This window comes from Diabrotica virgifera, chromosome 3, assembly GCF_917563875.1.
Source record: "Diabrotica virgifera virgifera chromosome 3, PGI_DIABVI_V3a".
NCBI classification, from domain to species: Eukaryota; Metazoa; Arthropoda; class Insecta; order Coleoptera; family Chrysomelidae; genus Diabrotica; species Diabrotica virgifera.
In genome coordinates this window covers 110,333,921-110,349,366 of record NC_065445.1, presented here as the reverse complement: position 1 = coordinate 110,349,366, position 15,446 = coordinate 110,333,921, and the positions used below count along the sequence as shown (strand labels likewise).

At 33.0% G+C, this 15,446-nt stretch overlaps 1 protein-coding gene across 1 annotated transcript in view; it reads right to left on the bottom strand.

The window, feature by feature from the left end:
- Window positions 1–15,070, bottom strand: part of LOC114332619 (putative inorganic phosphate cotransporter) — a 126,881-nt gene extending 111,811 nt beyond the window's left edge. The window contains exon 1 of the mRNA XM_050646825.1: window positions 14,871–15,070. Coding sequence (XP_050502782.1) covers window positions 14,871–14,925 — 55 coding nt within the window. The 5' untranslated portion in view covers window positions 14,926–15,070. The remainder of the gene's footprint in view (window positions 1–14,870) is intronic.
- Between the last annotated feature and the right edge of the window lie 376 nt (window positions 15,071–15,446).

The window sequence follows — 15,446 nt, the reverse complement described above, 5'->3', positions numbered from 1 at the left end:
TTCTAACTCAGAGGTTGTCAAAAATCTAAGTAGTTATATTTAATAAATATTTATTTGTTTTGTATATCCATTATTTTTTTTCCCATTTTTGAATTTAATATATTTACTATTTAACAGCAGTGTAAGATACCTGGAAGTTTGGTCCATTCCAACTTCTGGCGCCCATAATTCAGTCTATTTTATTTATCTCCTATATTCTTCTATTTTTATTATATTATTATATTTATCTAATTTATTTTCTGAACATATATTTTTAACTTAAAAGATTTCCCTTTTTCTAGTCATCATCTCTCTTTAGGTTGAGCTACTGTTCTTCGACAGGCATGCAAACGAGCCGTATCCATCCTTGAGTGTCAAGTTGCTCTCTTGCATCTATAGCTAGCCAACTCTATTCAGTTTGCCTCTGTCTCTCCATACTTCCATTATCAGTTCATCACCCTTCCTTCATTCATTTCATCTTATCATTTTAGTTCAACAAATACTACTGCAAAGTAGTATTTTTGTTACATCGGCAGCCCAACGTGGAGCCAACCTTTTAGAGGTTCTAAGACAGTAGTTCTTTTAGTTCATTTTTTTTCTTTTATTTATATTATTCCCTTCTGATATCTTTTTATACATTCTGTTCTGATTTATTTTGTCTTTAACTATTTACTAATACTAAACAGGTACACTGTCACTGCTGTATCTATTAATTAGTTGAGATTTTGAAACCTCGTTTATAGTTTTGTCATACAGCTTACATTCTGGGTTGAATTTGAAACGAAGTATAAGTAACTAGCATATATTAGATTATATTATTTTACTCTTTCAGCCAGTGTTGTATTTGTACGTACAGTAGTCGTTAATACTTACATATTTTTTTTTCTAGTACAAGTATAATAATTAATTTTTTTTTCCAATATTTAGGTACTATATTTACTTGATTATACCTTATTTACTTTATTTATTTGATACATATATTTTGCTGGCCATTTTTGATTTTGTTGGTGTGTTGCTAATATTTTCTCCGTACTTATATATTTTGCGTACAAACTTAAGTATATTTCATATTTCTGACCTTTGGATTGCTTGTCAATAATTTTTGCTTTCATCATGTGTGCTTTTAAAGTTGAACATCTTCTGGTGGACGAATTGGACTATGAGTTGAAAATTAGGGACGTAGTACCAGAGGAGTCGGCAACTGTCGATAGGAAACGCAATCTTCTGCGGGGTGCTTTGAAGCAAGAAGAAGGCAATAGGAGTTTCACCCAACTTTCGGCTGTACATATCCCTTTTGAGGACCAACGGAAAGGAATATCCGAAACGTTGGATAGCTTGTCGAAGAAAATAGAGAAGTTTAGGGGAACTGTACAGGACAATGAATATGTTAGATTAATATCTCGTCTAGCTCATATTTCTGGCCGAGTACACTTGTTACAGTGTACTACAGAAGAGCAGGAACCTTTTAAAAAGTCTGTTTCTCTTAAAATCCTTACCTTGGAGGGTGAGCTTGATTCTAAGGTTAACCCCATAGCCACATCTACTCCTAATGCTCCAGTCAGTGTCGTTCCTAGTTTCACATACTCCAAACCTGTGCAAGTACACAAATGGGGTGTTTCATTTTCCGGTGAAAAACAGCACAATGATGTGATTACATTTTTAGAAAAGGTCGAATGTCTTCGTGTATCTAGAGGTGTCTCTGAAGAAAATTTGTTTGCTGCTTCAGCTGAATTGTTTACCGGTCCTGCTTTTACCTGGTTCATGAATAATAGAGGTAATTTATCTTGTTGGTCTGATCTGGTTCGCAAGTTGAAGTCAGATTTTCTTCCTTACTCATACCAGGATGATCTCTTGGATGAAATCAAAAACCGTAAGCAGAAACCAGGAGAGTCTGTCACTATGTTCATTAATACTATATTAGGCATGTGTAGCCGTTTAGACACTCCTTTATCTGATTTGTCCAAAATAAAAATCATCTTAAAATGTTTATTGCCTTTTTACCATCAACAGTTAGCTCTTATGGACATCCAGAGTATTGATGACCTCACTGTAAAGTGCAAACGTTTGGAGGAAACGTTATCCTGGTCTTCTCAGCCTCCATCCACATCTCGACCCTCTTCTAATTCTTCTTCTCAGCCAACTTCCTTTAGACAACGTTCTTGGCAAAATAAGGGCCCTGAACGTAATGTTTCTGTTTTTAGTTCCGTTGTTTGCTGGAATTGTCACCAGTCTAATCATAAGTTCAATGATTGTGGTATCCCACAAACTCGTATTTTCTGCCACGGTTGTGGTAGGGAAAATACCCTCAAAAGAAATTGTGTCAAGTGTTCGGGAAACGAAATGTCGGAGGTCCGTCCCCTGAGCGTTTCTCCGTCCAACACCCAATCAGGGAATCAAACCCCATCAGAAAACGAGACAGCTGGCCCAAGCACACCAAGCAACTCAAACCCATCTTCCAATCGGAAAGGGAAGAAGGCATCGTTCAGGAAACAAGCACACACCACAAATCAAAATCAGTCCAGAAATTAAGTTTTAGTCATGATACGTTGAACGCACATGATTCACAGGGTTGCAAAGCCACAAATTCTTCTTTAATTGGTAGTGTTAAGTATAATAATAATTTTGATGGTGAAGTAGTTCCATATAATGGTGGTATCCAACCAAATATTTTAGATTTAGATATTAACTCTTTATTAGTTAGGAAACAAAATGATAATAGGCCATATCTACCTATTCAAATTTTAGGACAATCGTGTTTAGCTTTATTAGATAGTGGCTCTAATATTTCATTGATAGGAGCACATTCATTAAATTTATTGAAAAATGCTAATATTCCCATTATGCCCATTTCATCTTTGCAAGTATCTACTGCAGATGGTACAGTCCAATCTATTACAGGCAAACTCCAAATTGAAATCACAGTGGCAAATTTATGTAGGAAAATTACATTTTATGTTATTCTTTCTGTACAGAATTCTATAATTTTAGGTATGGACTTCTTCAATGCTTTTAATAGCACCTTAAGTTGTTCTGATTTTTCTTTTTCCATATCTGAATTTAATCTGTCTACCCTTAGTGCTATTCATGATTTTTCCAGTTTATCTAGTTCTGAACAAAGGCAATTGGAGAATATGATCTCTCAGTTTACTACTATTTCTTCAAATGACAAACTAGGTCGTACTTCATTAATATCTCACACTATTGAGGTGGGAAATCCTACTCCTTTCAGATTATATCAGTATCCCATACCTCAAGCCTGGCAGGCAGATTTAGAAAAAGAAGTAGATTCGATGCTTGCTTTAAATATCATAGAACATTCAACGTCATCCTATTGTTCCCCACTCTGGTTAACAAAGAAGAAGGATGGATCCTTCAGGATCTGCTTTGATGGTCGAAAACTAAACAGTATCACCACTAACAGGGATGCTTATCCAATTCCCCGAATCGACGTGATTTTGAGCAAACTTCAGAATGCCAAATACATCTCTTCGATTGATTTGTCTAAGGCCTTTTTACAGATCCCACTGAGTGAAGAGAGCAAGAAATATACTGCTTTTGCTGTCAGTGGTAAAGGATTATTCCAGTTTGTCACCATGCCTTTCGGTCTTGTTTCTGCTCCTCAGACAATGTGTCGTCTGATGGATTTAGTCATTGGTCCACAGTTAGAGCCCTATGTTTTCTATTATTTGGACGATATTTTAGTAGTCACTCCTGATTTTTCCCTTCATATGGAAATTTTAGATAAATTGTTTTTACGTCTTAAGGAAGCTAATCTAACAATTAATCTGGATAAGTGTCAGTTTTGTCGCCCTAGTCTTAAGTTTTTGGGTTATGTTGTTGATAATCAGGGTCTAAGGACTGATCCTGAGAAAATAGTTGCTATTAAGAATTTTCCTATACCTAAGACCACCACCCAAGTCCGTAGGATATTGGGAATGTGTGGATATTATCGCCGGTTTGTACCTTCATACTCTACCTTGTTGTCACCTCTTACGGATCTTTTGAAGAACAGGAAAAAGGGGCAGACCATTACCTGGACTCCTGAGGCTGATGAAGCTTTTAGGCGCGTTAAAGAGGCTTTAACTAGCGCACCAGTCATGATGTCACCTAATTTTAATGAGCATTTTTATTTGATGACTGATTGCTCTAATACTGCTTCTGGTGGCGTATTGTTCCAGTTGAAAGATGGCTCGGAACATCCCATAGCTTACACGAGTAAGAAATTGAATAAGGCCCAGAAAAACTATTCCACCACTGAGAAAGAACTCTTAGCTATCATACATGGGTTGGAAGCATTTCGTTATTATTTAGAGGGCCGTAATTTCACCATAATTACGGACCACAGTTCCTTGGTATGGCTTCATAGTATGAAAAACCCATCTCAGAGACTTTCCCGATGGATATGCAAACTGGCTGCCTATTCATATAAGATTGTTCATCGAAAGGCCAACGGTGTAGTGGTTGCTGATGCTCTTTCCCGTGTCCATGATCTTAATGTCTTAGATTTGTCCACCTTAACTCCTGACGAGTGGTATCAGAATATGATTGATAGGGTTACTCAAGACCCACAAAATTATCCTGATTTTAAGGTAGAGAACAATATACTGTACAAACATATCTTAAGTCCTATAGAGGCCTTATCCAATATGTCAGATTGGAAAATAGTTGTACCTACGCCAAATAGGGAGAACATATTACGTATGTTTCATGATGAAGTTACTGCTGGACATTTTGGTTTTTATAAAACTTTTCATCGTATTGCCGAATTATATTATTGGCCTGGCATGCGCAAGTCTATCAAAAAGTATATCTCTAAGTGTTTAGTTTGTGCGACTTGTAAACCCAGTAATTTACCACAAGCTGGACTCATGGGTTCCTTTAGGAACATTAATTTTCCTTGGCAGATGATCTCGTTGGATCTCATTGGACCCTATCCTCGTAGTTATAAGGGTAATACTTACTGCTTGGTAGTTGTGGATTATTTCACCAAATTTCCTGTAGTTTGTCCTCTTCGTCAGGCCACAACTCCAGCCATTCTGAAATATTTAGAGGAACAAGTCTTTTTGTTGTTTGGTGTTCCCCAAATTGTGTCATGTGACAATGGTCCTCAGTTTGTGTCGAAGGCTTTTAAAGATCTTTTAGCTAAATATAAGGTTCAGAAGACCTTTTATAATGCTGCCTACCATCCTCAAGCCAATCATACTGAGAGAGTGAATCGCAGTATCGTCACCGCCCTAAGGTCCTATACATTCCCAGATCACAGAGCTTGGGATCAATATATCCATTCCATAGCTCAAGCCATAAGGACCTCTGTCCATGAGGTTACCCAATGTTCTCCTGCATATCTCAATTTTGGTAGAAATGTTGCTTTATCTGGTGACTATTTTGGTACAATTTCCGACACTTCCACAAATCTCCCTCAGATATCCGATAACCTTCATCGCTTAGAAGATCTCCAGACTCTACCTCAAATTTTTTCTGACATTCGGAAGAAGTTAAAAACTTCCTATCTAAGGAACCAGCAGCAGTATAACTTGAGGAAAAGAGATCTGCGATTCTTCGTTGGAGATAGAGTGTTGAAGCGAAACTTTGTAAAGTCTAATAAGGGTGATGCTATTTCGGCAAAATTTTGCCAGAAATATATTCCCTGTACGGTTGTGAAGGTAATATCTCCTTTAGTGTATGAATTGAAGGACAATTCGACTAACAAACGAATTGGACAATTTCACATAAAGGATTTACTGCCTGATAACACCATGGATGAGGTTGATTCATCATCTTCGGAAGAAGATTAACTTTATAGGGTTGTTTGAGCTAACTTCTTCCTCTATTTGTCTTTAGCTCGATCCTTATTAAGATTCAGTATTTTAGTTTAATATTTTATTCACCAGATAGAGCAGGTACATATCTCCATTTTTATCTTTTGGCATGGTTGTTAGATGACTTCCAATTTATGAATCATTAGGTTAATTATTTTTTTTAGTACGCTTATGTATGAGCTCATCATTTTTTTTTCATTATTAATGTTGCATTTTAATTATTATGCATCAACATTATTAATTATTAATACTGTTAGTAGGATTACCCAGTTAATAAAATCCTACTTGTAATTTTTAGATTGTGCACCTACCCCTTAGCATAGAAGGGTTGTTGATTATTGTATATTTATATATTTGAATATGTAAGCTCATGCAAGTACGTTGGTTTAATATTGATATTTGGTATGGAACTATGGAACTAAGAATATTATACACTACTTATCTCAGGTTGTGTGTTGTATTTTTGATATTTGACTACATACTATTTTTTTTATATGTATCTTTTATTATCTTGTTATTAGATTTGCCATATTGGAAAGATGGGGTGGTTCTTAATTTTATATTGGTTTACTTTATCAACATTTGTCACAGATATCCTAAATACTTTATAATAATTTATATCCTTATGCCCTACACAGTATGATTCTGGAATTAGTTTGGAATTCTGATGTATGTATGGATTTCTTCTTAAGAACTAGTCTGCCAATGCTCTGTAATTTGGGTTCCTAGGTAACCTAGTGAATGCGTGGGTTCGAAATTCAGCAACTGATCAATGCTATCCGATTTCATAACCTATGTTTTCATAGCAGAGTACGCAGATGTTTATTCATCAAAATATTTCTGGTCAGGAAATGTTGGCCACATGTCCTGACCATCCTTGTGTAATTATTCCAATCATTCCAGTTACATTTTTTAGCATTTGATAGGGAATATTTAGTTTACATTATGTCCCGTACTTCATAGGTAGTAGGTTCCTTTTAGTATTTGAGGTGTTTGGACAAATGAATTGCTTATTTTAGTAGATTTCCTCTTCTTTCCTGAGGCATTAGTTTGTTGTTGAGATTCAGGAATATTTCCTGGATAATTCTATGTATGCGAGAACGTATGAATCTACAGTTTTATTCCAAATTGGTTGCTCGTTCTTGTCATATTTTTTTTCTATCATTTATCATGGTGTCATAGACCTTGTCAGTTCACCTTTTAGATTTTTTTTTATTACAATTGGTACGTTATCAGCTATAGCTATAGCTAGTGAACAACAGCACGGACCAATTTTAGTTAGTCAACGACTTACTTGAGTCGATGGACCTAATTTAATTTATTTAGTATTAGTGAGAATTGGTACACAAATCTTCCTGATCGTTCTTCTTTGGATATGCTCCTATAAATCTGGTGTCCATTGATAGTCCGATTTTGGATAAAGCGTCCGAGTCCTCACTTATTTTGTTTATTTGGTTGTATAGGCTCGTATTACCGGTTGTGGTTGTACATAGGCCTAATTAATTTATGTGATTTAGTATTGGTGTGAATTGGTCCATAAATCTTCCTGGTCGTCCTTCTGTGGATATGCTTTATGAATCTGGTGTCCATTGATAGTCCGACTTTGGATTAAGTGTCCGATTCCACATTTATTTTGATTAATGAGTTTTTGGATAACTTTGAGATGCTTACTATTTGTATTATTTGGCACTGGTGAGAATTGTTCCATAAATATTCCTGATTGTTCTTCTCTGGATATGCTATTACGAATCTGGTGTCCATTGGTAGTTCAATTTTGGATGAAGTGTTCGATTCTTCACTTATTTCAGTTGTTGATTTCTTTTGTCTTACTTTAGTATATTTATTTGGTTTATGGTGCGAATTGGCTCATACCTTTGCCTGGTTGTTCGTCCTTGGATATACCCTTTTTAAATTTGATGTCCATGGATAGTTCAATTTTGGACTTAGTGCCAATTCGACATTTATTTGTCATTATGAACTTTAGTACATTATTTAGCTTATGTTTTGGTTTGCAGACAAAATGTCGATGACATTTTAATATGACTTCGAGTCATCTTTTCCGATTCATAGTTTTGGTGTAGTGATCATCCTTCTTTCCCTGATCCTTAATTTGTGGTTACTTGTAATCTTGCGGGTCAACGTAGAATGATAGATTATTACCACTTGGTTATTAATATTTTGAATTAAAAAAAAAAAAAATTTTTGCTTAAAATTTTTTTCTCCGAGTAGAAGGGGAATATAACAGTCCGTTAACTTTAATTATCTTTATAGTTATTTTATTTAAATTTTAATAACGGTTTGTCATTAAATTATACTTAAAAATAATAAGATCTAACTAAAATAAATCTTTGACTGACGTCATACTTAACTATTAGTTGGCACAAGTACTTCAGTTGGTATTAGACACCATTCGCTGTCATGTGAGTTTCGTTCTGTGAGGCTCCTCGTCTAACGACGGGAAATAATTGACTTCGCTTGGTACGCTAGAACGGAAAAGTGGCGGATGGCTGATTGAAAAGGACGGAAATTTTAATACAATAGTTTCAAGCTTTTATAAGTGATATTTAGTGGCAAATTATTGGTGGTGTTTTGGAGAAGCTAGGAGACTAAGTTTTGGGAGATCCCGGAGGAATTGGAAGTCATGTCATCCGCCACTTGGGGGAAATCTTAAACTGTAACCAGTCCGTCAGCTCCCCTCACAACTGGGAGCAACCGTTCTACGCCAAGCCAGGTCATTTGGAGACCAGCCTGGAGAACCTCCCACATACCTACTTTGTATCCTGCCCTCTGCACCCCAGAAGGGCATCGGTATATTAATTGGTACAAGCTAGCACCATCCCTGTGCTAATTCGCCTACCAGGGATTTTGGAATCCGTAGCAAGGACACTCTCGGGGACCATTTAGGGTTTGTTTTGGGACACTTAGTATCTGCTAGTGATTGTCACTTCCACTATTACACCACATTCATTTTTTTGTATAAGACTCGGGACATTTATTTTGATGATTAAGTTTTATAGTTTATCGCACATATTTTGTTTCAATATTTAAGTTGCATATTGTTTTTATATATCTATAATAGTTGATAGTGTTCCCCAAACCAGTAAACTCTCTGGTCAAAGAGGTTTGAGCTCAGATCATCTTTTCCCCATATGAGATTCTCTTTACCTTTATATATTACCTGAAATTTACTTGTACCATTTATTTACTTAATTAACTTTATATTTTTAGTACTAACCTTGCTTGTCTCCACTTATCAATTTAAATTTATATACTTTGTCCTCTTAATTTGCTTAATTTATTAACTTATTCATATAACTTTAATCTTTCTTTAGTCAAACATAATTATTTAACTTATTTGCTTAACTTTACTTAAATTCATTTAATCAATTTCTAATTATATCTTTGGACGCTATTCCCTTTGAATAGCTATCCATTTTACTTGTTATATTTTTTAGTGACTACGTGTCGAAGCAACTGATTTTTATATATCAAGTAGACCGTAGGTTCACCTTAATGAGGCTAGTGCCTATTTAACTCTTTGAGAGTTACGGAAATTATTCATTGTGAATAATCCTCCCTTAATTATATTCTGGTTCATTAGTTCTATAGGGTTTAACGTTGCTGTACGTATTGCAATCGTACAATTATTTGGTGAAGGTTGTTATTTAACCTAGTATATGTAAGTTGGGGGTATGCTCCATATAAGAGTTACTCCATTACTAATGTAACTATAGATTATATTTATATTACTATAGGTAATTATTTCCTATTGTCATTTTAGAGTTACATAGTTTGTATTTTTCTAACTCAGAGGTTGTCAAAAATCTAAGTAGTTATATTTAATAAATATTTATTTGTTTTGTATATCCATTATTTTTTTTCCCATTTTTGAATTTAATATATTTACTATTTAACAGCAGTGTAAGATACCTGGAAGTTTGGTCCATTCCAACTTCTGGCGCCCATAATTCAGTCTATTTTATTTATCTCCTATATTCTTCTATTTTTATTATATTATTATATTTATCTAATTTATTTTCTGAACATATATTTTTAACTTAAAAGATTTCCCTTTTTCTAGTCATCATCTCTCTTTAGGTTGAGCTACTGTTCTTCGACAGGCATGCAAACGAGCCGTATCCATCCTTGAGTGTCAAGTTGCTCTCTTGCATCTATAGCTAGCCAACTCTATTCAGTTTGCCTCTGTCTCTCCATACTTCCATTATCAGTTCATCACCCTTCCTTCATTCATTTCATCTTATCATTTTAGTTCAACAAATACTACTGCAAAGTAGTATTTTTGTTACAAGGAGCTGAGTATCAAAGACGGACTATTCCATTTTGTACTTTTTTCAGGAAAGCTGAAAAACTGCAGCGCGTTATATTCTCTACATCCAATTGTGATTTTTTGTATGAATATACTTCTAGCGTCTCTTAATACTTTTAAATACCTAACGAAAATGTAAATACATATATTTTTGTTTTATTCCCTAAAATCAATAAATAAAATATTAGCCGATATTGCAACCAAGCTGTGGAGCTGTCCGTTTTTGAACCCAATGTCGACCATTTTTGTCGGGTAATCTCTTCTGGGCTTCATTTTTAGGTGTTTAAACTACGTTTACTTGCATTTGTCGGAAAAATAACGCAAATAATATAAAAAAAAACACGAAAAACGTTGAAATAACGTCGTAAAGTGTTGCAAACTTGAAACGCAATGGCCATTCTCAGTAGGCTTGTTCTAGTGCGCATGACAACTTGACGGAAATACTACCTTTCGATTGGCTGTAATGGAGTAGTCCGATTCTGCTACAAAATCAAGTTGGAGCTGTCCGTTTACGAAACTGATGCTCGTTTTGAAATGCAATCTCTTGCATGTTCTAGCCGCTTTTGAAACTAAAGCAATTCAGTTTTGAATTCCTTGTCAAAAATCCTATAAGACTGTACCATTAATTCAATTTTGAAAAAAATTGAGTTGACCGTCTTTGATACCAAGCTCCTCATTTGTCTTCAGAGACCCCAAAAACCTCCGAGTCACGAAATCTGGCCTTTATACACTTATTTTTACATGTTTATGCGCTTTTGGGTACATTTTATGCAATTTTCTGCATTTTCACCATTTTTCTATTGTAGATTTTCTTCTTGACATCATCCTGAACATAATTCGAAAAGAATTGCAAATTTCTATACTAAATTTATAATCAAGATGCAGTAGAAATAAACACACCAAGAAACGTTGAATGCTACTAGGAGCATTCCCGAATCATAATTTAAAATGTATAAACTTTGGAAATCATGATTAGGACCTTACAATGTATAGGGGAGTGCATATAGATTTTCACTTCGGAAAAAATCAAACAAGATAGAACTTTTTGTAATTTCATTAATAAATGTTTAATAAACAACATATCAAAAAGTTCTACTCGAGAAGGGGGTGTTTCATTTTTTATTAAACAAATGAAGTACGAAATTAGATGTTTTTTAAATAACTCCGAAAATATAAATTTTAGAAAAAAACTGACTTGACCATTGAAAAATTCAGAAAATTTTACAAAAAAAACCTTATATAAAGAATTTTCTAAAATTAAATCTATATCTTCTATAATTTTTTAATTATAACGCTAAAGTCACCCTTCTCACAAACATTGGCGCACTGTAAACTAACGTACGGCGAAGTGCATGGTTGAGTTATTTTAATGTAATTCTTTAACTAATGGATCAAATGAAATTTTACAAATTGAACACGAAAGAAGAATAATTAAGCTGTCTTATGGTTATAATAGAAAGAAATAAAATGTCTGGGCATAACTACGGTGGGGGCGAAAAGTGGGAGGGACATGAATTTTGTTTAAAAATGATTTAAAAATGTGTAACTAATACAGTTTTTCTTATAAAACTCTCAGTTTTGCACAACTTATCTTTAAAGCATCTTGCTAAATGATGTTTCATTCAAAAAAAATGTCAAAAATTTAATTCAAATGATATGACGTCTCAAAAAATGTAATTTTTGAAATCTTCGTAGTTTTATAGAATAACCACCACTTTAAGACGGTATTACTCAAGTTTGAACATATCTATTACAGTTTTATAAGTGCTTTTTGAAAGTTTAGTATGTAATATCTAAAATGCACTGAATTATTTTACTTTAGAAATGAAATAAACTATTTCTTTTTAAGAAAATTCAGAAAGATAACAAAAATGTAATACAAAAACCGAAAATTACCAGCTAAAAAAATGTTTGTACAAAGTGATCAAAACTTTTTTCTGTAAAACTTACCTAAAATACATTTAATAATAAGCTTCAACTATAATAAATGTTCAGCAAAAAAAATTTTTTTAGCTCTTTTACAGTATGTCTGCGTAACTTGGAATCTATTGATAACTTTTTTATTATCAGTTTTACGAAAAAAAGTTATTCTTTATAAAATACTCTGCATCATATATAATATAAGATGCAATTATCAAATATCAAATTTAATTAATGTTATACGAGGTATGTCAAAAAATATGAATTTCACTCAAGAGTAAAGTACCATTACATTTCACAATATCGAAAATTGTTGTTAAGAAAAGTTGTTTGGAATTAAAAAATTTGTTTTAGTGTTCAATTACATCCTTCTAATTAAAATATTGTGAATAATAAAGGCACTTAACTCGTAAAAAAAGTTCATATCTTTTACATACCTCGTATAAAATTAAAAAAGTTTGATGTCTGATGGTTGTATCTTAGATTTTAGACCAGGGAGAGCATTTTATGAAAAATAATTTTTTTTCGTAAAAGTGATAATAAAACAGTTATCATAATTGCAATAAAATGATGAGAGTATCCGTAATTTGAGAAAAAGTTTAATTTTTTTTTCGATTAGAATGATGTAATTGTATATTTAGACATAGTTTCTAATTTCAAACAACTTTTCATAATAGCGTTTTTTGATATGCTGGAATATAAAGGTACTTTACTCTTTAACGAAATTCATATTTTTGACAAAACTCGTATAAAATTGATAAAATTGGATATCTGATGGTTGAGTTTTAGATTTTTGACTATTCAGAGCATTTCATTAGGAATAACTTTGTTTCGTAAAATTGATAATAAAAAAGTTTTTCATGTGGTTCCTAGCTACGCAGCACTGGCGAAGCGTCCATGTAACCACTGTTACCATTGGTAACAGTTAAAAATCTTGCAAATAAATATTTTATGACGATGAATAATTCCATTTACCAATATTTTACCAATAGAAATATATTATTATATTATGTGTTAATAGTACCTAATTCAGTAAATAGCCAACTACTCGTAGACACACGAAAATATTGGCGAGTTTATGTGATTTAGTTGCACTTTTTATTATACTCTGTTACCAGTCTTATTTGTGGTTACAATGGTTATATCCTCGCTGTCGCTAGGGACCGGCTAACGTCTGAAAATTTTGAAGGAGCGACGGCGTAAGCCCGTAAGCGCGCTGTGTATATCAGTAGCCCTGTTACCAGATTTAAATTTGGTTACAGTAGGTACCTATAAAAAGTGTGCGTGCAGTTAACCATGGATAAGTGTCGCTGCGTAATAGCTCATCTACTTGAAAATAATGCTCCTTGTATAATTTTGAAGAAAAAAAAGAGATTATTGAAAATAAAAGACCTATTTTAAACAATTTAAAAAAGGAATCAAAAAAAGTAGTTCGGTATTTTAAATTTAGTTGGTACAGTGAAAATCTTTGGTTATGTGGTTGCAAGAAAAATAGACTGTATTGTTGGCCATGTCTTCTGGTTTCTACAGAAAAATGGGTGGACCAGGTTCACGATTTAAATAGTTTTAGAGTTTTAAAAAGGAGACATGAAATTTCTCCGTTACTTACATGTAAGATGTATACCCAATTTGACTCAGTTTGGCAAAACAAGAATCGAAAGTTTTCTTAACCAAGCTTTTAAAGCAAATATTGCTAAACATAATGAGTTTGTTAAAAAATAGATAGGTATATCCTTAGCACACTTATAATAGATACCGTATGTTTTTTGGCCAAACAAGAATTAGCGTTTCGTGGTCATTTTGAGGGCGACGACTCTGACAATCGAGGCAATTACAGGGAATTGTTAACATTAATTGACAAAAAAGATCAAAAATTTTGCCAACATCTAGAAACATCAACTGCTTTTTCGAGAGTTTCAAGTGATATACAAAATGATATTATTGAAGCTATATATATACATTTAGCCATATCTTCATTTTTTTAAATAAGATTTTTGCATCTGGTTTTGGTAACTCTTTAGAAAAAGCCACGCGTCGCCACTGCTACGCAGACACACTGTATAAGAGCTTCTGTATGAGAATTTTCAAATTGCAATGCCATATTCGGATTCAGCATAATCAAAAACAAAATAGAAACATATTTGATCAAAGTTAAATGATGAATTTAACGATATTTTTAAAATTATTTATACAAAACAATTGTTATTGTTTAAACAATTAATAAACAATTAGCGGCCAAATCAGCGAGTAGAACCTTTTTACTTTAACATGTATATAAACTAACAAAAAAAGTTTTAGAAAAATATAAGCTTGTTTGAATTTTTCCGAAACAATGAATGTTTTCGTTCTAATTGCACTCCCCTAAATTGTAAATTATGATTCGGGAGTGCTCCTAGTAGCATTTAACGTGTCTTGGTTTGCTTATTTCTACTGCATGTTGATTGTAAATTTAGTATATGTGCTGTATTTAAAAATAGATTTATTTTGTGCTAAATGTCCTGGTCTATAATATTAAAAGTATGTAACACAGAACAAGCAAACTATATTGAACAAAAAAGAGCATAACATTTTTTTTATTGCCATTCACATTAGTGATTCGATCGTTAATAAATAATTGATTATTATAGGTACATTAATTCTAACTACACTTATAATATTGTTGTATCAGTAGTTTCAATATTATTGTATTTTTTGTATTATCAAAACTATTAACATTCATAAAATCATTATTAATATTAGGTATATTTATTATGGATTAAATATAATTGAAGCTTAAAAAATTATACTTATACCATACCTATAATAAAAAGTTCTTTAAAACTTACCCTTGTTTATGATTGGAGATTCCTTCAAAATAGCAGACACTGATCTTATCACCATGTCGAAGCCTTTGTGGACTCACTCACCACAATAATAACTAAACGATTGTCGAACGCAAAATTTAAGCGACTATTGAAGTTTGAGTCATTTTTAAAAAATGCTAACTTTTTAGCCAGGCGCGAAGTAGTCATTAGAACTGCCGACTAAATAGTTTTACCACTATTCAAAAAAGTATCAAGCGTTGTTCATTATTCTCTAAACGTGAAAAATATGTGACAATAAGTATGTACTTTCGTGTTTATTGCTTCAATTATGATAGTATACGGAGTGTCCACAAATTATTTTGTACATTGCAAATTTGAAAATTCTAGAGATTATTTTATATTGATTTAATGTGAAATAATATTAAAAAAAATTACCTAAGAAAACTATAACTGTTTGTAAATGAAGCACTAACATCGATTTAATTCTTCTTATTCTCTTAACTCATTTTACCTTCTAGCACTAGGATATCGGATTTTTTATTATGTTGGTGTCTATAACGTTGGACAGAATACATCGACGAACTGTTCGATGAACGT